Source organism: Aspergillus oryzae, chromosome 1 (genome assembly GCF_000184455.2).
Source record: "Aspergillus oryzae RIB40 DNA, chromosome 1".
Taxonomy (NCBI): domain Eukaryota; kingdom Fungi; phylum Ascomycota; class Eurotiomycetes; order Eurotiales; family Aspergillaceae; genus Aspergillus; species Aspergillus oryzae.
The window spans coordinates 4,878,600-4,901,160 of NC_036435.1; the positions used below are offsets into that span (position 1 = coordinate 4,878,600).

At 48.5% G+C, this 22,561-nt stretch overlaps 7 protein-coding genes across 7 annotated transcripts; 6 read left to right on the plus strand and 1 right to left on the minus strand.

The window, feature by feature from the left end:
* Positions 1-1,983: 1,983 nt before the first annotated feature.
* On the plus strand, positions 1,984-3,710 carry AO090005000590 (protein phosphatase 2A regulatory subunit CDC55; the record flags this gene model as incomplete). Its single annotated transcript, XM_023234031.1, has 5 exons — positions 1,984-2,050; positions 2,154-2,251; positions 2,311-2,956; positions 3,024-3,607; positions 3,693-3,710. The coding sequence occupies 5 exons, from the start codon at positions 1,984-1,986 to the stop codon at positions 3,708-3,710; spliced, it is 1,413 nt and encodes a 470-aa protein (XP_023089022.1).
* Positions 3,711-5,112: 1,402 nt separating this feature from the next.
* On the plus strand, positions 5,113-10,391 carry AO090005000589 (transcriptional regulator SIN3; the record flags this gene model as incomplete). Its single annotated transcript, XM_023234032.1, has 6 exons — positions 5,113-5,210; positions 5,639-6,101; positions 6,176-6,276; positions 6,338-7,043; positions 7,113-9,704; positions 9,774-10,391. The coding sequence occupies 6 exons, from the start codon at positions 5,113-5,115 to the stop codon at positions 10,389-10,391; spliced, it is 4,578 nt and encodes a 1,525-aa protein (XP_023089021.1).
* Positions 10,392-12,010: 1,619 nt separating this feature from the next.
* On the plus strand, positions 12,011-13,761 carry coaT (acetyl-CoA hydrolase ACH1; the record flags this gene model as incomplete). Its single annotated transcript, XM_001817581.3, has 4 exons — positions 12,011-12,153; positions 12,217-12,457; positions 12,513-13,478; positions 13,534-13,761. The coding sequence occupies 4 exons, from the start codon at positions 12,011-12,013 to the stop codon at positions 13,759-13,761; spliced, it is 1,578 nt and encodes a 525-aa protein (XP_001817633.1).
* A 542-nt stretch (positions 13,762-14,303) lies between these two features.
* Positions 14,304-15,149, plus strand: AO090005000587 (oxidoreductase, short chain dehydrogenase/reductase family; the record flags this gene model as incomplete). The annotated part of the gene is made up of 1 exon (XM_001817580.1): positions 14,304-15,149. One exon carries the CDS (start codon positions 14,304-14,306, stop codon positions 15,147-15,149), a length of 846 nt encoding a protein of 281 aa, XP_001817632.1.
* A 2,129-nt stretch (positions 15,150-17,278) lies between these two features.
* AO090005000585 (uncharacterized protein) lies at positions 17,279-18,202 on the minus strand (the record flags this gene model as incomplete). Its single annotated transcript, XM_023234033.1, has 3 exons — positions 17,279-17,323; positions 17,474-17,922; positions 17,974-18,202. The coding sequence occupies 3 exons, from the start codon at positions 18,200-18,202 to the stop codon at positions 17,279-17,281; spliced, it is 723 nt and encodes a 240-aa protein (XP_023089020.1).
* A 753-nt stretch (positions 18,203-18,955) lies between these two features.
* AO090005000584 (uncharacterized protein) lies at positions 18,956-19,741 on the plus strand (the record flags this gene model as incomplete). The annotated part of the gene is made up of 3 exons (XM_023234034.1): positions 18,956-19,270; positions 19,553-19,603; positions 19,700-19,741. The coding sequence occupies 3 exons, from the start codon at positions 18,956-18,958 to the stop codon at positions 19,739-19,741; spliced, it is 408 nt and encodes a 135-aa protein (XP_023089019.1).
* Positions 19,742-20,790: 1,049 nt separating this feature from the next.
* Positions 20,791-21,258, plus strand: AO090005000583 (uncharacterized protein; the record flags this gene model as incomplete). The annotated part of the gene is made up of 3 exons (XM_023234035.1): positions 20,791-20,874; positions 20,953-21,080; positions 21,159-21,258. 3 exons carry the CDS (start codon positions 20,791-20,793, stop codon positions 21,256-21,258), a joined length of 312 nt encoding a protein of 103 aa, XP_023089018.1.
* Positions 21,259-22,561: the final 1,303 nt, after the last annotated feature.

Consider the following 22,561-nt stretch of genomic DNA (forward strand, 5'->3'; position numbering starts at 1 on the left):
GGTTGTAATTGGAGAGTAACGGGAAAGATTGTGAGACGCCTTTATTGGGTGTTGTTTATCAGAGTTAGAATTTCTTCGGGAATCTAGGGAGGGAGGAATGTTCGATTGAATGGATGGTCGATCATGTATGGTTTGTAGAAACAGTATATGGTCTGGAAGAAGTTAAGCTTGTCCGTTCGGCTTAATGGAGTTTTGTCGGTTGGAAAGAAATAGCATGTGACGAAAGATGGGTTGGCACGGCGTATGGATTTCGATGCTTGGTTTTTGGCGGCTGGTCTAGAATTGGGACTTATTTGTTTCGAAGGGATCGCGGTCTTCGGATACTCGTTGCATCTCGTTCGTAAAATGACGCAATCTGATGTCCTCAGATATATTTCACGGATATATAGAAAGTTAGTATGGCCGTTCCGGACAGCCTTGTCTAACCCAGTAGATAGCAGTCTGTCAAGCCATTTTTGTTCGAGTGAAGATGCTACCCCGCTCCCTTATTGATGTTAGTGATATCAATGATGAATCGTAGTTGCAGTAGTTGATGCAATCGCTTTCTTATCTCGGTCCATGTACCGTATATTTGTACTATAGGCGTGTTGGACATAAAAGCTGCAATTTATGCGCAAGATGCTATCATTATGGAGCCGTACTTCTGCTCTTGGGGTAGAAATAGCAAATGTTCCACTTCAGAAACATTAATTCTGGTAAGGTTGAAGTAAATACTTCTTCGTTGATGCGGCCAGTAGCAGATGGAGTTCTTCTATACAGAGGTCACGTGAGACCAGCGGTCACTCCGAAACCAGCATCGGAAGCATGGTCAATGAGCATACAAGAATGCGAATCCACTTTTGACCAAAAGGTGACACAAGGTGAAGAATCTGCACACTCAATTCTTCAGGCGGAGTCAAATGACTTGAAATTCTGGTTATGTATATATTCCCATAGATATTTGGCGAACCCAAGGATGAACAGCTAGAGACCTTGCTTGCGCCGTAGAATTTCCACTGGTAGAAAGAAGCAGGAGTACATCGGAAGGGAAGTAGTGTGTTGATGTCAGCGCCCAGTTGGCGGTGCGGGTGGGTTGGGTTGGGTCGTTGCGTTGCTGTGTGGGTTCACGGGCAGCCACTCCCTCACTCAATCTTCTCCCCACCACAAACCACCACCACCAGACGGTACTTTCCAATACCGCCCTCACCACAATCCAAACACCTTACCTCCTCCCATCATCCCTCCCGTCTTTGCAACAACTCCCCCACCCACACCCTCTTTCTCAACTACTCCCCTCTTCTGAAAAAGGTGGTTAGTTTGTGGTTGTGGCTGTGGTGGTTGCTTTATCAGTGCCCTTTCTTCGCTTTTTGCAGAAAAGATCAACCACGAAAATCAATTAGAGACGCTGCAGAGAAGAAAAAGACAGAAGAATCCTTCCCATCGTTCCCCGCCCTTGTGGTTTCGTCAGCACAGGCTGTCAATCCTTTGTCTTCTTCAGCCTGCAATTCACTAAAATCGATCTCTGCCTCAGCTCCGGCCTTGTCTGACGTTGCGGCCCTATCTGACACCACCCCATCCTCTCTTATCTCCACTCCTACATCGGAACTGGAGGCCACTTTGTCATCGTGCTCACCTTCGATCCTCTTGGTCGCGGAAAGTTACATAGACGACGACCGCGGCAAAGACCTGTTCCTTATCCCACAGTAACTACGCCAGTTTCTGGTGGCCCCGCTCTTTGCCATCCCGATCCACCCACTGCTCCACGAGTATTGTTTGTTGGCCAGCTGCCCCAGAGAAGGGTGGTTTATTGAAAGAAAATGGTAGACAGGGATCCAGGTACACCTACCTGGAAGTTCACACAGTGAGTTTAGGCCCTCCGACTCTCCCACTGCAGTCGTTGGGAAGCTCTCCCGCCGATGATGTAACCATCCTTCCCGCTGGTCTCTCTGCCACGAGGGTTCGGATGGCTTTTTCTATCGCAGTGGCCAGCCCATCCGAGGTAGTATGGAAATGCTAATTAGCTTGAATAGATGCTTTGGTGATAAGGGCGACGTTGAAGATATCACAGAAGGTATGTATAACACTTTCAACGCATAGAGTTGGATGTACCGAAACATCGCCTTCATGATAGCGCATCCCATTTCTATAGTTGCTAACACGGCTTCTTCCCCTAGCGGATATCATTTCTACTGTCGAGTTCGATCATACCGGAAACTATCTTGCTACAGGAGATAAGGGTGGGAGAGTAGTATTGTTCGAGCGGAATGAGACGGTACCAACTTCCCTACAATATTACTCTCCACAGGTAGAAGGTCCTAACTGATTGCTTAGAAAAAAACATGCGAGTATAAATTTCACACCGAGTTCCAGTCCCATGAGCCAGAATTCGACTATTTGAAATCACTAGAAATCGAGGAGAAGATCAACAAGATTAAGTGGTGCAGGCGATCAAACTCGTCTCATTTTCTTCTCTCGACAAATGACAAAACGATAAAACTCTGGAAGGTGTTCGATAAGTCGTTGAAGGTCGTTGCAGAAAATAACCTCTCGACTGAGCTTACACCCGCAGGCGTTGGGGGTGGAGGGGCGCCTCGCGCCCCTCGTTTGTCTTTCAAAGATCCATCAATGTTGAAGCTTCCCAGGATGACACACCATGATACCGTTGTGGCAGCCGTGCCTCGAAGGACGTATGCAAATGCACACGCATACCACATAAACAGCATTTCCGTCAACAGCGACGGGGAAACCTTTATTAGTAGCGATGACCTCCGAATCAATTTGTGGAACCTTAATATCCAAGACCAGAGTTTCAACATTGTCGATATCAAACCCGCAAACATGGAGGAGCTGACGGAAGTGATTACGGCTGCGGAATTCCACCCGACCAGCTGCAATTGGTTTATGTACGCCAGCTCGAAAGGCACAATCAAGCTTGCCGACATGCGGCAGCGGGCGTTGTGTGATGAACACCATAAACGTAGGTGTCTCTGTGTTAATATTCTGGTCAAAGCCCGCACCGGACTAACCCTGTTCTTACTGTGTAGTCTTCGAGCAAGAGGAGGATGCCTCCTCCCGCTCATTCTTCTCCGAGATTATTTCTTCGATTTCCGACGTACGGTTTTCGCATGATGGTCGCTATATCGTGTCGAGGGACTACCTTACTGTTAAAATCTGGGATGTCAACATGGAGCGCCAACCAGTGAAGACGATTCCCATCCACGAGCATTTGCGGCCACGCCTGTGTGACACTTATGAGAATGACAGTATCTTCGATAAGTTCGAAGTGGTCTTCTCTGGAGATGCGGAGAATGTCATGACTGGAAGTTACAACAACAACTTTATGATCTACCCTACCGACCCAGCCAAGGAGACCGAGATTGTGTTGCAGGCGGATAAATCGGCGTTCAAAGCAAAGAAGGTTGGCGTACCAACGCCGATGAACAAGGGTGCCAATGGCAAGAAGGGAAATACCCGAGCTGGAAGCCCTGGTGGTCCTGGCAGCCGGATGAAGAAGGAGACGGACGCAGATCAGATCGACTTTAACAAGAAGATCTTACACATGAGCTGGCATCCTTATGAGGATAGTATTGCTATTGCTGCTACTAACAACGTAAGTGGCTTCTGCACCGTATTTGTCTTTCATCGCTGTCTAAATGCTGACGTTGTTGAACCTGATAGCTTTTTGTTTTCTCCGCATTGTAAGTACGCTACAGGATGGTTCATATTCATAAGTGGACAGGGTGTCAATTTCGGGCAAATCATGCATGAAACAAAGTATAAAACAGAAAAGAGGATACTAGCAGCAGCATCCGCAGTACCAAAATTTAAGTTGCCAGTTCAGGTTCAGATTTTCCTTCTACCCTTTTCCACCCCTTTGTTGGGATTTGGTCATGCATTCTCCGCCGCGAGCCAGCCCAACCTATTCTCAACTCTCTACCGCTTTAACGCTCTGATGATGTGTCCGTTTCGTTCTTTTACTTTGCAGTGGGACTTGGTGATTTCTTGATGATTCATTTGGGGGCGTTATAATGGGATGTCATAGAGAAAGACGTGGAGCCTCCAAAGGGCATCCTTTTCGTTTCTTGCCCAGTTCTGTCTACCTCTTGAAACAATGTGGGTGCAACACTCTCATCCGGTGATGAGGAGCAAGGGACTCTCGCCCTAACCATATCGCCGATCCGGCTAATTCTGGTATTGGCTACAGCTAGAGCAGGATAATTTGATGGTCTGGCTTGAATTGGGTTCGGTGTCTAGATACCTAGGGTTACCGAGTAGATAATGAATCTATGGGTTTTGAACTACTCGGTCCGTTGTACCTACTTGTGGGTGTGAGTTTACCTTATTTAAGGCCAGAGCTGTACGGCTCCAAAGATCCACCCGTGTGGTAGATCGTGTGTGCGCCGATTGGTAAATAATAGAATATGGGATGTCTAAAACAGTTCAGACGGCCTTACAATAGGAACAATGCCTTGAGCTTTGTAGTAAACAGTTAGCGACAACCACCTAACCTTGTAGTTGACGCCAGTCAAGGCCAAGCTTGCTGGATCGAGACTGGACAGTCGCCGGATTTGTCAGTCAATGACGTCGGAGGTTTAAGGCTCTAAGGCTCGAAAGGCAGTCCCTGGCACTGCTGATCCCGCCTTTGCGTGGGCCAATCAACGGTCTGTCACTCTGTGAATGCAAACTACGGAAAAAGGATGGTGCGGAAGAGAGACGCTATAGATTAAAAGGGGTTAGCGTAGTCAAAGTCCCTCTCCGCCTTCTCTCTGGGAGGAGCCGTGATCGGTCGCGCGCAAACCATCATTTCCAATCTAGTCTGCCGCTTGCTGGCTTGAACAGTTTCTTTTACCTCCTTATTACCTCTGTTTGCCTCCTGGTATAGATCTCTTGGGTCTTGTACTCGTTATTACCCTGTCTGTGTTGTGCTTGTGTGGTGCCACAGTCTCCAACACAGTGATGTCGCTGTGAAATGACTTGGAGAAAGAGTACTCAACCGTGCGAAAAGGAATAACAGATCAAGAGCTTAGGCTGAAGTTATCAGCGGCCCCACAACTCACTTTCAGACTTATACCCCGTTGTTGATTAGAGAATAAAGTCAGAGACTCTTTCTAGCAATCTATTTATGCACAGATCATGAACTCTGGGAATGATAACTGGCACCCGGGCGGCCTGCCATCGCACCCGGGGATGGATCAAATGAACCAACAACCTCGCCCTCTGGGCTCTTTCAGGTGAGTGATTCAGACGAACTCTATAAGCGACATTGGAATATGTACTCTGCAGATGGAACGTACTGACTTGGTTGTGTCCCTCTACAGTCAAAACCCACCGCCTCAACAAGGTCCATCGTCGCAGCCTACCGGACCGGTTCTTCCACCAGCTGGTTAGGATCCCCGTTCTATGCCACATTCCCATAATACTTGCAGTGTGTATTGGTTTATTGACTTGCTTTGTCTGCTGCACTAGGCCCCTACCATCCGGCGAGCCAACCGGCAGGGCACTCACTTCCTGGGCTGGCAGAGTTGAGCCAGGGTCATGCCGGCCCACATCAACCTCCTGCCTATGGACAGCACCCTTCTGCTCCCTCCCATAGCGCGGGGCATTCGCTACCAGGTATCGGCCAGGCGATGCAACATCCTTCCCCTCAGTCCATTAACAGAGAGCGTGAGCTAGACTCGAGAGAGCGCGAATTGATCGAAAGGCAGCGTCAGGAAGAGATGGCCCACAGAGAGCGTGAGCAGCGCGAGCGCGAACAACTGGAGCGACAACAGCTGGAGCGACAGCGGGAACAGCAGCACCACCCGGTTCAAAGTCATACGGGGTCGATTCCTTTGCATCAGCCTGTAGCGTCGAAGGTACCGAACTCCATACATGGGCCCAATGGTCTTTTGTCCAACCTGGGGTCGAATCCACCCAACGGTCCCCAAGGGTCTATGCAGTCGTCTGGCGCTCCCGGTCCCATGTATGGTCCGCAAATTCAACATGGAGAGGGAACTCCTAGGTCATACATGCAGCACCCTGCTGGGCCACCAGGACAGCCCATGATGGGGTTCAACGGATCTGGGCCTCAGATTCCAGGGAATGTTGCTGCGCTTGCCCAGGGTCAACAGCCGATCTTGAACGTGAGTATCCTTTGTTTGTATCCATATTCAGCTTTGTCATTCCTCGAGGGGCAGATTAACTGACTAGTGATTAGGATGCACTCAGCTACCTGGATCAGGTTAAGGTACGATTCGTTGATCAGCCAGATGTATATAACCGTTTCCTTGACATAATGAAAGACTTCAAAAGTCAAGCGTGAGTATTAGTCATCCAAGTGTATTCACTGAATGCGTTTCACTAACAGTGACTGAAATAGCATCGATACACCCGGAGTCATTCAGCGTGTCTCTACACTTTTCAATGGTCACCCCGCTCTCATTCAGGGCTTTAATACCTTCCTGCCGCCCGGTTATAGAATCGAATGTGGGACAGATGACAACCCAGACGTCATCAGAGTGACCACTCCCTCTGGCACAAACACTATCAGTATGCCCCCTCGCCCTCGCCACTCGATGGATTCATCTGCCGATTTGGGTCCCTCTGGTGGGATGGCTTCTCATAGTCGTCCTGAGTTCTTTGACCAATCACGATCTGGCTGGCAGCAACATCAGCCTCAGCAGCAACAAAGTAACCTTACTGGCTCTTACTCCCCTGGATCTCGCATGATGGGTCCAGGTATGTTCGGGCAACAAGGTGGACAGGGCCAGCCTCAGGACCATCACTTTGACTACCCCACACAACAAGAGCAGCAAGCAGCCGCGGGTGCAGCAGCCATGGCTCATGGACAGGACCAGCGGGGTGTGTCGCAGCTTCAGGGTGCAGCTTCTGCTGCCTCTGCGGGTCTGGGCCGCCCTTCTCTCATGCAGGTGTCCCCCGCTTCAGGGCAAGGCTCCAGCTTATCGCAGCCTATGAGTAGTCTTGCTGGCGTCGGATCAAACATGCTTCAGGGCTCGTCGCAGGCGGATCTGAAGCGTGGACCTGTGGAGTTCAACCACGCAATCAGCTATGTCAACAAGATCAAGGTTAGTCTTATGGCTCATATCCCTCCCGCTTACCCTTCGCCTTGCTGACGTTATTTACCTTTCAAATAGAACCGCTTCGCAAGTGCCCCTGAAATATACAAGCAGTTCCTTGAAATATTACAGACATATCAGCGCGAGTCAAAGCCTATCCAGGATGTCTACGCTCAAGTGACTCAGTTGTTCAATACCGCGCCGGATCTATTGGAAGACTTTAAACAATTCCTGCCTGAATCCGCTGCTCACGCGAAGCAACAGGCCGCTGCGCGTCAGGCGGAGGAGGCGGCTCCCATGAGCAATGTGCGTGGGGAGCCAAGTTATCCCAGCGCCAACGCTCTTCCATCCCAAACTCCTAACCGTGATGTCAAAATGCCTCCTCTCGGCCAGTTCAATGTTAAGGACTCTGGTAAAGAAGGGAAGAAGCGCCGACCAGGGCCTGGAGCTCCATCAACACTGGGGCCGTCACTCTCGGGGCCTTCTGCAGGCGCAGATGCTGCACGAATGGGTGATGTTCAGGGAGGCCGTCCACCAACGCTCCAGCCCGGCAATGTCAATAAGAGAGCCAAGATTCACCATGCAAAGCCGACCCAAGCAGAAGCTCCGGCAGTTTCGCCAACTCTCGTTCCTGCACTGCCCGAGCCAATTCAACCGACGTTCTCGCTTACCCCGACGCAAGAGGAATTCGCATTCTTCGATCGTGTTAAGAAATACATTGGTAATAAGCAGACATTCAGCGAGTTCCTCAAGCTTTGCAATCTCTACTCAACCGATCTCATTGACCGGCATGTGCTTGTAAAACGGGCTGCTGGGTACATTGGTTCTAACCCCGAACTTATGGCGTGGTTCAAGCGGTTTATGCACGTTGAAGAGCCCGAAGACAAGATTGTCGAGTCCAAGCCGAAGCAAGAGCCCGGACTTGTCAATCTTTCCCATTGTCGCTCTTTGGGACCTAGCTACCGCCTTCTTCCGAAGCGGGAGCGTCAGAAGCCTTGCAGCGGCCGTGATCAGTTGTGCTATAGTGTTTTGAACGACGAATGGGCTTCTCACCCCACTTGGGCATCTGAAGATTCTGGTTTCGTGGCCCACCGGAAGAATCAGTATGAAGATGCACTACACCGTATCGAAGAAGACAGACATGACTATGATCATCACATTGAGGCTTGCACTCGCACTATCCAGCTGATCGAACCTATTGTGCAGCAGTTCCTTGTTATGTCCGAAGCGGAGAGAGCTGCTTTCAAGCTTCCTCCTGGCCTCGGTGGCCAGAGCGAGGCCATCTACCAACGCGTGATCAAGAAGATTTATGACAGACAACTTGGTGATAAGATAATCCGCGAGATGTTTGAGAGGCCCTGTCATGTCCTACCCATCGTGTTGTTTCGTCTGAAGCAAAAATGCGAGGAGTGGAAGGCTAGTCAGCGTGAATGGGATAAGATTTGGCGCGAGCAGATGCAGAAGGCTTATTGGCGGAGTCTTGACCATCAAGCGATCGCTAGCAAAGGAACGGACAAGAAGCTATTTGTGGCAAAACACATCCAGAATGAAATTCAAAACAAGTTTGAGGAGAGCAGAAATCTGCGCAAGAGCGGGTTCCAGGTTCCCAGACACCAGTTTGAGCTCACCTTCGATGATTCAGCAGTCTTGATCGATGCTACTCACTTGCTTCTGACTTTCATCGACCGCAATTCTGCTGGGTTCGGTGCTGACCCCCAGAAGGTTATGACATTTATCAAGGACTTTATCCCCGTGTTCTTTGGCATGGACCGTGATACCTTCCATGTGTACATGAACGAGCTTTCCACGGGAACCTCTCCTACCGACGAGGCTGATGATGAGAGTCTGGTTGCGGAAGAGTCCTCGACTCCTCGTAGTCGCAAGGGCCTTAATGGCAAGAAGATGGACCTTTTGCGCGACGTTCTGGAGCGTCGCAGCGAGAAGGCCAATCGGACCGAGAAAGAAGGAAGCCGAAGCAACCCCGCCAGCCGTGACGGCACTCCAGATGCAGTCCTAGTCCCATCGACACCTGTTCCGGATCCCACCGAGACTTTCGACGTGGCCGAACTGAAGTGGATGGACCACCCCGGCCAGGGCAATTTCAATCTGGCACGGGAATACACCCTCAATGAGTCATATGAGAAGAAACAACATCACTTGTACGCCAATTTGAATATCTATTGCTTCTTCCGCACGTTTGAGATTCTCTATACGCGCTTGCTTCGCATCAAATTACACGAAAAGGATGCTCACGAGGATGTGCGCCGCGCCCTTATGGCCAAACCTGCTCAGGAACTTGGTCTTATCGACAAGGTTCCTACTGATTTCTTCTATGACTGCGATCCGAAAGCGAATTTGTATAATCAGATTGTCCGCATGTGCGAAGAAGTCATTAAAGGGGATATGGAGTCCTCCCACTTGGAGGAGACTCTCCGTCGCTATTACCTACGAAGTGGCTATCAGTTGTACAATCTGGAGAAAATGTTTGCTGGTATTTCAAAGTTTGCTGGTGCCATCTTCAATGGCGACTCGAAAGACCGCAGCTCCGACATCATTAACGTTTTCTTCAAGGAGCGGGACAGGGAGGAGACCACTCACAACCAGGAGATTCAGTATCGCAAGCAAGTTGAAAGGCTGGTTAAGGATGGCGACATCTACCGCATTAGTTACGTAAGTTCACTGACTAGCTCGAAGAATCTATCGATGCCGTCTCTAACAGAGTGTTTTTTTTCTTTATAGCATCCGAACACGAAAAAGACTACAGTGCAACTCTTGACCCCCGAGGACGCTACCTTGGAAAATGAAGAGCTGAGTCAGGAAGCGCGGTGGTCGTACTACGTCTCCGCTTACACCATGCGTGACCCAACAGAAGGCGTGCCTTTCTCCCAGTTGCGCATGCCATTCCTCAAGCGGAACCTACCACCTAAGCTCGAACAAGAAGAAGAGTACAATCGCTATTACCGCCCACTTGTGCACCAGGATGGCCTCATCATCCGAATCTGTGCTAACAGTTACCATATTCTGTACGAGCCTGGTAGCTACGATTGGTGGTGGCGTCCGACCGCTTCCCCGGATGAGTCGGCCGAGGAAATTGCCAAGGAAGCGGCGGCGATCAAGGAAAGACGTCACGATCGGTTCACTGAGCGATTCGTCAATAATCCCATGTGGGCGCACGGTCTTAGCAAGGATCAGGTGGACGAAATGAATCAGCGTTTCCGTTCTTGGGTCAAGGGCACCGATCCCGAGAATAGTGCCCCTGCTCCGGAGGCAGCCAGCTCGGATAAGAAGGATGACAAAGAAGATACGGAGATGGCTGACGCTGAGCAAAACGCTTCTGATTCTAATAAGGAGGAGTAATTGGGATCGCCGTGCGTCCTTCTGGTTGGAGAGTGACGTTCGATATTAAGACAGATGACCTATGTAGGATGGAGTCTCTCCTGACATGAATGAATCTTTGCACATGAAACCATATCCAGATATCCCTGGCGTCGGTCTGGGAAGAGTCATGGACAGGATTTCTCTTTCCTGTTCTCACTTTTTTCTTCCACGTGCCGTGTTTTATCAATTTTGTTTTTTATACTTTGTTTTATTGTTCGAGGGCAGTGGATCTGATACCTACATGACCAGCGAATATGTTCAATGGCTTACACGAATGGGTTTGTCGCTTCTTGGATCTCGGCTAGAGTGGTCCTTCGCGTGCCGGGGAAACGCAGTCTGGGGCAGACAGGCACTGGGGGTTCATCCTCACTGCGGCGGTTCCCCGGCATTCAAGGACCCACGGACGAGATCTCTTCCGGATTGGTGTAAGGGATTAGGGATGGATCACATATGGGTTGCTATTCATTTTGTACTTTCACTGTACTTTACTTAAGGGAAATCCGGTTGATCAATGATTATGTCTTACTGAAACCCTCTTGCATCGTGCTAGCCTTGCCACTTCAGCGTAAGGGTAAATGTCGAGTTTCGTGTACCTGGCGGGCAACAAAGCCCTACAGGTGCAAGGATCAACTATTGGTTCGCTTTCTTCGGATCCTACTTACTATTAGTAGTCTATTAGTAGGAGTTTGATGGATATTGTCTCGGCATCGGTTGACCGTGGCCAATGATGCCTCCGGACGAAAGCTCCGTGTGGCCGAAGACTGATAACCGATACAGGCCGAGACTGGGCCGATGGGGCCAGACCGGACAAGACTCGGGATCAGCACGGGGATGTTTGTCTAGAAGTATGACCATGGTGATGAACATCGAACAAACGACACATTATGTGCGCTGGATGACATTACTCTTTGTGATAAAGGATACATGCTCAGTAGCAATTCTATGTAGGATCAGCCCGAACGGAAAAGGATTTCTGTGTGCTTGATATCAAGATGACGTCGGACACATGGAAGGATAAGAGAGCCGAGAATACGCCGAGATGACGTCAATAGTGAAGCTTCCGCTGAAACTACGGAGTCGAAAAAGGAGGGAGAAAAAAAGATAGACGAAAAGAAAACATTGTGTGTTATCAGGGTAGTTTCATTTGTCTAAGAATAGTCCGGGTTGACGGTTTCAGAAACCCATCTCACCCTGTTTTTGTCTCGACGTGTGCCACCACTGTATAGCTCTTCTAGAGTAGATAGCGAACATCTCAAACAAAAATCTCATTCTGAACTAAGGGCGCAAGGATTGCCCAATGAGACCGGCTCAAATCTAATCCTTCCACGTAAATCAATCTTACTAGCAGTAATTAATGGATTCAACGGGGAAAGAATTCAATACCTGTCATCCCTTGTCCCGGGGTTCATCGCTCTCCACTTTGGGGTTTTTGTGGCGGGGGGGTTGAGTTCCTGTACCATATTTCTATCCTCAGAGCTTCCCCTCCGCGTGCTTCCTTTCTTCATTTTTTTTCCTCTTCTTTTCTCCATCCTCTCCTCTCCTCTCCACTCCTTCTTTGTTTCTTTTCCTACCCTCTCCTTCCTTCTCCAACACCCACAATGTCTGCTTCTGCTCTTCTAAGAAGTCGTGTTAGGCGGCCTTCCTACCTCAAGAAGCTAGCCAAGGCAGAGGATCTCATCGAATTCTTTCCTCATGGCTCTTACATCGGCTGGTCCGGATTTACGGGTGTTGGGTACCCCAAGTATGTCAACAATCTTTGATATGGTAAATTGTATCGGGCTAACGGTCTATCTTCCACTATCAGGAAAGTTCCAACGGCACTGGCCGACCATGTCGAGAAGAATGGACTTGAAGGAAAGCTGCAGTACACCTTGTTTGTCGGTGCTTCATCTGGCGCCGAGACGGAGAACCGCTGGGCTAGACTGAATATGATCGAGCGTCGGAGTCCTCACCAGGTCGGCAAGGAGATTGCCAAGGGTATCAACTCCGGACAGATCAAATTCTTCGATAAGCATCTGAGCATGTTCCCCTCAGATCTGGTTTATGTAGGTTGCTCTGAGACCATTCAATTTGGGCAAGACGTCTTAACGCTAGTTTTAGGGCTGGTACACACTGAACAAGCCTAAGAATAGGCTGGATGTCGCCGTCATTGAGGCATCCGCCATCACCGAGGATGGTGGTATCATCCCTGGTGCTTCCGTCGGTGCTTCACCGGAATTGGTTCAGATGGCAGATAAGGTCATCATTGAAGTGAACACCGCCAGCCCTTCATTCGAGGGCCTCCACGATATCACCATGTCTGAGCTTCCTCCGAGACGCAAGCCTTACCTCATCCTTCAGCCCGAGGACCGCATCGGAACTCCTCACATTCCTGTTGACCCCGAGAAGGTTGTTGCTATCGTTGAGTCGGATTATCCCGACCAGACCCAGCCCAACGCCCCGGAGGACGCGACTTCGCAGGCCATTGCGACCAATTTGATTGAATTCCTGAAGCACGAGGTCAACCATGGCCGCCTGCCCCAGAACCTGTTGCCGATCCAGTCTGGCATTGGAAACATTGCCAACGCTGTCATCGGTGGCTTGAGCAAGGGTGGTGCTGATTTCACCAACCTGAAGGTCTGGACTGAGGTGCTGCAGGATTCTTTCCTGGACTTGTTCGATAGCGGCAACCTGGACTTCGCCACGGCGACTTCGATTCGTTTCTCTCCCGATGGATTCAAGCGTTTCTACGACAACTGGGAGCGCTATGCCGGCAAGCTTCTCCTCCGCTCTCAGCAGGTGTCCAACTCCCCCGAGATCATCCGTCGCTTGGGCTGCATTGGCATGAACACCCCCGTTGAGGTGGATATCTACGCCCATGCCAACAGCACCTGTGTCATGGGTTCCCGCATGCTGAACGGTCTTGGTGGCTCCGCCGATTTCCTCCGCAGCTCGAAATACAGTATCATGCACACTCCTAGTACCCGCCCTAGCAAGGTTGATCCCACCGGTGTCAGCTGTATTGTGCCTTTCTGCACACACATTGACCAGACTGAGCACGATCTGGATGTCGTCGTTACTGAACAGGTAAGCTTTCTTCGCTCGCATTGTGCATCATATCTTGTGATACTAACGTCCGCAGGGTCTTGCCGACGTGCGTGGTCTGTCTCCTCGCGAGCGTGCTCGTGTCATTATCGACAAGTGCTCTCACCCCGACTACAAGCCAATTCTCACGGACTACCTCGACCGGGCCGAGTACGAGTGCTTGAAGAAGGGTATGGGCCACGAGCCTCACCTGCTCTTCCAGGCCTTCAAGATGCACCAGAACCTGGCTGAGAAGGGAACTATGAAGATCAACGGCTGGGACTAAACAAGTTGCGTCTCACTTTATTTCAGCAATACAACATTCGATGGATAAAAGCATAGATGGATACACTATGTATTAAGATCTATTTTTGATATACTTGGGTTGGCGAATGGTTCATGGGGTCTGGAGTCTCATGTGTATGTTCAATCTCGTTGTTTTTAGGCACAGTATATAATGAATACGATACGCAATAGCTTAATGCCTTTCATTCATGTACCAATGGGTCCTCCCCGGCTTTAGGCTTCTCGGGTTTACGGCCGGAGATAAATTCAACGGCGCTGCAAAGTTAAGAGTTGCTTAGAAAGCAGTGAGAGGCCGTTTGCGTGCAGGCGGAGATAAGGTTCTCCACACGGAAATAGCCCATGTATAATTTCCAAACTTGCGAGATCGAGATGACAAATATGTCCATGGCTACATCAATACAGAAGGCTATAAAGATGGAATATCCTTGCGACTAAACTGGCAAACCAACAGTATCCAGATCTCCCAACAAGAACAACCTCAAAAACCCATCTCCACGAACCAAGAAGTCTATACAAACCAGCATGAGCACCCACATCTCCACCGACAAACTCGCCAACACCCGCGTCCTTATCGTAGGAGGTACATCCGGCATCGGCTTTGCCGTAGCCCGAGTTGTCCTCGAGCACGGCGCCTCCATCATCGTTGCCAGCTCCAAACCCGACAAAGTTAACTCCGCCATCACCCGCCTGAAGACCTTCTACCCGGACGAGGAGCACACAAACCGCATCGCCGGCACCGTCTGCAATCTTGCTGATCGCGAAACCCTCGAAGCTAACGTAGTGAACCTCTACAATTTCGCCACGGCCCCGGATACCTTCCCGAACGCACAGGGAACCCAGACCACGGACGGCAAAGTCCTCCTTGACCATGTGGTCATGACAGCCGGTGATGCTCTCGGCCTCCGCAAACCCACCGACCCAACCTTCGATGTCCCCTACATCGAGTCTTCGGGCACCGTCCGCTTCATCGGCTCACTCATCCTCGCCAAGCATGCCCCGACCTACCTTCGTCAGGCACCATCTTCGTCGATGACCTTCACCAGCGGCGTGTTGACCACTCGCCCGGCACCGGGATGGACGCTCGTGGCTGCTACCGGCTCTGCTATTGAGGGTATGGCGCGCGGATTGGCGGTTGATCTGGCGCCTATTCGGGTGAACACGGTTTCGCCGGGAGCGGTGTTGACGGAGATATTTGGGACGTTGGAGACGGATAGTCTGGAGAAAATGATTGAGATGTTCCGGGGTCAGACGCTTACTGGGGAGATTGGGAAGCCGGAGGATGTGGCTGAGGCGTATCTTTATGCTATGAAAGATCGCTTTTTGACGGGGGAGTTGATTGGGAGTAATGGGGGGAAGTTGTTGAAGTAGTTTTGAGTTGTCTTTTCTTCTTTTGGTTGTTTTGTGGATATTGACGTGTATAGTATATATTAATTTCACACTAATATACAAGGGTTGGGGAAGACGAATGAAACGCATCTGTACAAAGCGATGTCTATCAACAAGAATGAACATGGGCTTATTCATTTAACAAGCATCCGCCACAACCCTGACGCTCCAGTGATTCGGGGCGACCACTTCCCCATGGGGCTTGTTATCTCCACCACACTTGTCCAAAAGGAACTGGGCGCCTGAAGCGATAGTGGCATAGGACTTGAGATATTGTGTCTCAGAGTTCTAGATCAGAATAATCAGTTAAGCTCAACACGCAGCCCTCAAATCGAGAAGAGGAATAACGTACAGCGTTGCACCAATAGATAGCCATATTATACGAGCAACTGACACGACCACAGGAGCCAGGAGCCTCTTTCGGTGTGCCTCCGATACTGTTCAGGTAATCGATCCCATCCTGTAGGTCGCCACTATCGCCGCGCTTGCGGGAATAATGCCAGCCGTCTTCTCCCCAGCAGTAGTATTTCTCATATTTGAAGTCTCGCTTCGTCAAGCTGGATGGCTCTTCGCTACGCTTGGCGGGGAAGTCGCTGTCGTAGTTGGGGTTCAACTTGAGGAGTTGGGCGTGCACTTCTTGCACGGTACCATTGAGGGTGACCTTGTCGCCGCCGGGAGTCACTTCTACCTCCCAGGTTGGGGTGGTTATTGGAAGCTTCTCGAAGGGACTGCTAGTGGCAGCTCCGGATACCTGAGAAAGGGGACTCTGTGAGTTGAATGTAGCTAGTGGAGATTATTGTAGATAGGGTTCCATACCTGGGTAGAGAGGGCACCGAGTGCGATTAGAATGGTAGTCCACTGCATTTTGAGAATAGAATGTAGGAGTATAGCCCGTAGAAAAGTGTGCTTTGTTCAGTCTTTCTTGGAGATATAATCCTGAATCCAGCGAAGTTGATGCCCCTTATATATCTTTGATTCTGCTATCAACGCCATCTCTTTCCTTCCAGTAACAAGTATGCCAAGAAGACAAATTGCGGCGAAGTAAGGTGAAAGTCGATATTGGTGAATCTATTCCGGGCTATGCTTGAGCGATCTTCTGTTTTCCTCTATCATGAGTTGAACATATTCGGGGCCAAATCTTGCTTGGCCGGATGAATGAGGATTAGCATCAAGACTCTTCCCCTTACAAACGGGAAGTTCAGGTCACATATGTTCTGTATGCTGGAATAGTTAGAGGCTATGTCGTATTTCTAGGACGCCTGAAACTTATTCTAGGTGTTGATTGGGCGATCTTATCTTGGGGTTGTCGATCTCTCTGCGGCTATGCTGTTGATAAAGTGATTACCCCAGAGGCCCCTGGGGTGTATGCTTTACTCTGCCAATAGCCATGATTGAACATCGTATTTTGTCCGAGAGGAGGTGTTCTATTTTTTCACCAGCTATCGTTTATTTCTTCTCAACACCACTTCGTCGATATTACATGTGTCAGCCTCGATTATGCCTTGTTCGATTATTGAACAGTTGACCCAAAGGCAACTGACCCAGATTAATTTAACCGAGTTGCTCATATTTGTGGACGGACAACCGAGGTATCTTGAACATAACACAGACGATCACTTCCAGTCCTGCCCTGTCTTGATAGGCAAGAACATACTAGCTGGGTTATTAACACCTATCCTAAAAATAATGACTTCCGTTAGGCCTTCCAAGATGAGTATTGCGGCAAGGTATAATTATAACTTGTGATTGTGCCTATACTCTCTTGTGTGTGGTGGTTGATATGTTGGCCGTCTACGGAGACAGGTTGGCTATCCAACTTCGTGTTGCTTAATACCTACATAAAATCATAATTACCTGTGGTTGAATGTTACTTCCCCTTTCAGAGTAAATTTCTAGCAAATTCAGAAATACCCCATTGAATGTTTAGCAATCTTATCCGCTTTTGAGGGTCCCTGCACTAACGTGGTTATCAACATTATTCCATCGCTTAGCAATAATCCAACCCTTCGGGATTTCTGCACCATCTTCACCAACCCCCAGGGGCTATATTACCATCATCAACACGACTCTTATCGTCAGAGCTCTTCTTATCCTCATTCCAGGCGAAAATTTCATCTCTTATTCGCTCCCGAGCTTTCGGGTCCTGCTCTCGCGCTCTGTGGAGGTCGAAAGCCTGCCCGATAATCTTGTAAAGTTGGCCGATGATTTCCTGTTTGTTATCATCCCATATTAGACAACGTCTGGATATCTATTTGTCCTCAAGTGAGTTTGCGTCGTCAGACTTCCATCTAAAGATAAAAACTTACACGGCCTCTGTCGCTGAGGTGCAAGAAGGTCCAAGTGTGGCTATCGGTACAGACTCCATAGATGCCACCCTTATACTTTCTTGCTTTTCGGGCGGCATAAACGACCGACATGCTCGGAAGAGCTGCCCAGCATTCGTCATCCAGTAGACCGCTGCTTCGAACTACCGCCAAGTTTGTGTCCCAATCTCCACATGCTCCATACCACAGAACGTAGTCCACCGATGCCTTGAAAGCCAGATCATCAGATCCAGTGGTTGTTGTCTGGAAATGCCAGTACGGTGCTGCGTGAATGTGATGACTGGGCAGTGATGAATCAGCGTAAAGTTGATCCTTCTTCCTCCTCACGATAGCCGACAGGTGCAACAGAACCCCGTCCGCTTTGGGTCGGATCGAGCTTGACTTGGAATCTTCAGTGGAGTATACAAGGGCGATGTCGGTCATCAGTTGCTCTAAAAATGGTTAAAATGGCGATCTCGTACCTATTAGCTGTAGAAACAAACCAAAGTGTTCCGGCATCTGAACGCTCATACTCTCCTGGTCAACCATCCACACCTGTTTTTCTTCGGTATCTGAACTAGGGGAAAGCTTAAGCTCGCGAAATATACGGACAAGAGTCTGTCTGGCTAGCTCATCTGTGTTGGCGGGGAGGTTAAGCCGATCCATAGACTGATTGATGAATTCCACCTCTATCTTCTGCATTTCGTGCTTTTTGCTGATGCGGTGTCTCATTGCGAAACACATATCACGTAAGTGGATGAGAAACAGCAGAGACGAGTGAAGCGAAAAGTAAGGGAGGAAAAAAGAAAGAAAAGTGAAGAAAAGAGTCAATAAAAGGGATGGGGGTAGAATCCCGTAACAACGATATCAATCTTTCGCCTAACTAACTGAACCTACCTAGTACCAGGTACTAATTTACATGTAAGGAGGAAATAGTTCGATATGTTAGAATGATCGTCTTCGGCCTAGTGCTGATATCATTGGTGGAAGCGAACCTGTAGATTTATAGCCACAGCCTCTGGTTTAGTCACCGCTTGCCTGCCGCATTGTGTTTAAATCCAGGGCAATCTTCAAAACCCTTGACATGCTGTTCGTTTTATTGATTGTGCGACCACAATGTCCGAACATCCTTCAGACCTTGTTGCTTTTGACCCCAGTTCTTTACGGACTGGGAAAGAACTCAAAAGTTCGGAGGCTTCCTCAATTTTCGAGGTAGAGCTTCGAGGTCATCGCTATGTAATGAAACTTGAAAGTGGTGAGTTGCCCTCAAGGCTTTATCAGAATAATGCTGAATTCACAGTTCCACGACAACGGTGACCCAGGGTTTACCAGAAAGGGCCGTGGCTTGAACCGTTCTCGCTGCGAATCGATGCTTACAGAAATCTCCATTCGTTTGGGGTATGTGAGCAGGGGGTCGTTCCATATTATCACGGTTATATCGACCGACTTGATCCAGCCAGGTTCCAACCCCATCTTAATCATTTTATGAATGACATTCATGCTCCAAATGCCATTTTGCTCGAATATCTAGAGGATACTGAAGAGCTTAACTGTGTAAACTATTCTGGTGATCGTCTTCAGGCCGCGATTGTTGGACTGAGGGAAATTCACAGCGCCTTAATTCACCACCGCGACGTCTACCCAAAGAACATTCTTATTGTCCGTGGACCCCCAGAGAGAGTCGTTTGGATAGATTTCGATGTTGCAATGACTTTCGATTCAACAAAGCCAATGGGGTATCAGGCTGATGAACACTGCGACTTCGAAATCGAGCTTGTTAAAAGCTTCGGAAGGCTTTTGGTTTGTTCAAATCCTGTCTTAATTTTCAATGGGGTTTAACGATATCCAGAAGGAGGACCAACGCCAGGGCCTTCCCCCAGATACGAAATACTATTAATGGGGCTTTAACTATCCGTGCCGAATGCAACTCTAACGAGAACACCGAATTCGAAGATTACCTTCTTTGTTTGCTTAAACGGTGGCTTCTGTCGATATCAGCCACTGAGGCCCTGAGCCGCCATATCACCTTCACACCGCTCCAACAACGATATCTGCAGCACACTTGAAAACTATCTTGTGAAGTGGAAATCAATTTCTGGATCACGACTGACGGCAGCCCTTAGCTCTCTCAATGTATGAGTATTGACTTTTGCCGCCTTAGAAACGATTATTGTTTGGTCAATACCAAGTGCTCCGTAGGAAATATATATTAGAGCAGGTTTTGTTTAGATTAGCCCTCATTCTATATTTAAGAAAAACTTGTATTCTTAATATATTTGTTTATGGGTATTGCTATTCAAACAATACCGGGTAAAGAGGTCGAAGTGTTGATAAAGGTGCTGTTAGAATTCATTTTATGATTGAAGAAGTTTCTTCCGTGAGGTTTTGTGTATTTAATGAAAGATCTTTATGTAGACTGCTTGGCCCTCTGATAGCAGGCAGTTGATATAGTCCATATTTAACTGGATGTAATACTTATTGTAAGTACAATAGCCAGTCCGGACGTTCAATTCCGCAAAATGGAAATAGATGGAACAGGCCAATGGGAATTACTCCAGACTGGTATAGATTTCTAGGGCTATGATGTCATTTTCATTGTCTCTAGCATATTATAGGGACCAGCCTCAACTCATTCAAGCCAAACCAATAATATTAGAAAATATTTACACAATATCATTACACCTGTAAAAGAAGATAAACTAATCAGAAAAAGTCAAATAGTAATGAATATTCGACGGTCAACCCAATCCAACATGAACCCTACCGAAAGTAGCCATGGATCATGCCACCCGCCGCAGCCTAAGGAAGCCAACCACACCACCACCCAAATATCACACCACACACTGCAGTCCTTTTCCACCTCCCGCAACCAATAATCATAAGCCCTATTGGACGCGCACCGACCAATGTAACGAATCCTCCCGATATCATATGCCCAATTTACCTCTCCGGTTTCCATGGATAGTATACCGCCAGGAACCCGGGGGCTTGGTTCTCAGCCGCGGTTGGTAAGGTGATGCCATTCGGATCCGGAACAGCGTTGCTTTCATGGTGCTGGGATGTGGCATCATGGATGGTGAGAGGCTTGGGTGATCGATGTTGCTGGACATGGATGTTGGGTATATAAGGGATTGGAGCATGGATGGACTTGGTGTCTATTCTTCATCATCAGAACAACATAACAAAGCAAGCAAGTCTATCTTACAGCAACTACTATCTTGTTCACTGCGCTGAATAACCTCTTGGGTTCATCGAATTGCCCTACTCTATCCTCTACTATCCATCAACCGAATCCATCGGACAAAAACCCACAAGGCAACATGTCTAAAGCAGCATCAACAGCCGCTCGTCTTCAAAACGACTTCGGTGCAGACCTTTGGGTCAAGAACCAGACTCAGGCTCGCGTATGTCCATCCCAATCCATCTATCTCCATTTAAGGATCCCTATTTGGATCTCAGACTAATATTGACTCGATCCATAGCAAGCAACAGCCGGACGAGGCCTCTTTGCCGGCCTTCAAGACGTCAAGCACTACAACGTCGAAAATGGGTGGGCGAAGCGCACAGCCGCCAACGAACAGCCAGGCCTCATAGGGCTTCTGTGGAGTAGGTTAGTATATCCTATTCCAGAATGGTAGCCGGTACAGTAGACTACGCCGGAAACTCTCATCTCTCTTGAAATCTTCAGAACTCTCTATCTCTCTACTCTCCAGCTCTCGTGGCTTGTGTCGCTAATTGTTGGCTTGTTTAGAATCACCGGCCTCGGCTATAGGTCCCCTAATCAATGAGGTTGTGGAGTTTTCAGATTGGATTGGAGTTTTATGATGGATTTAAAGAATTGGGCTTCTTTTATTGTTTTTGTTGCTTTTTGACTAGCGTGATGCATTTATGAGATATTAATTCGATAACCATTGCTTCATATCATGGTGGCTTTGGAGATAATGTGTAGGTCTTATTTGCTTGAGATCAGGGTGGTCTATTTTCTAGATGGTCGTAAGGGTGATTATCCCGCAAATATATATGAAGATCTACTCCATGATAAGGCCCTGCATTTGCTCAGAGATACACCCCACGATTCACCAACGAAGCCGGGCATATATGGACTCTACCACAGGACCTCTGTCACCCATGACAGCGAAACTTATCTATAAGTTGCCGTTCATCTCAACGGGTAAGCGAGCGACCGAGCGTGAAAGAGAGATACTATACCCTAGCTCACCCTTCCTGCCAGCATACAACAACATAAAATCACAATTAGTTTCCTTCTCGCGAAATCTAACATCCAAGGAGGAAGAAGAAGAAGAAGGAAGAGAATGAGCTTGGGGGAGGTCTTGGGATTGAGGTTTAGGTGGGAATCCTTTTGGTAATGTTGAGGTTTTCTTGGAGGATTGTATATTTGTTTGTTTGTTTTCATTTTTTCTTGGCTTCCTGGGTGTGACGGTCGCTGTTGGGCTCTGTGTGGATGAGTAGATGCGTATTGGATAGATAGGTAGATGTATGGGATGTATGGATTATAGGGCTATTGGAGTTGTATATATGAATACGGATATACAAATGTATTGCCAGATTGAGATCTGATATATGTACGAATGTCACCTAAGGCTGAATTAAAATGTCCATGCAAGTGCGGTGGAATGGAATGTTGGCGACAGATCTGATCTGATAATGTAGATCAACGTCGCTCACTGCCTCAACGACGTCAGTGGTATGTGCCATGTGCCAATCATTATTGAATGGACTGGACAACATTCCATCTGCGGGGTAGGATTTTGATGCTGACTGTATCTTATTGACCGTCGAATAATACCGATACTGAACTGGAAGAATGAGATACTATACTCTGTACTGCTATTAGGTTCAGGGGTGACTCGGGATATAATATCGTGTCATCTATCCGGTAATAGTGCCTGCTTGCATGCATAGTAGGGCGTGCAGTGGAACTTTCCAATTGTAGGATATCATGCCAAATCATTGGTCCAGATAATTAAACTATGCATGCTATTGAAGTAGGTCTGGACAGGATCAGGAGAAAAGGAAAAGGGGGATGGGGATGGGGATTATGTGTTCGATGATGCGTTCACGGGCCAGCAC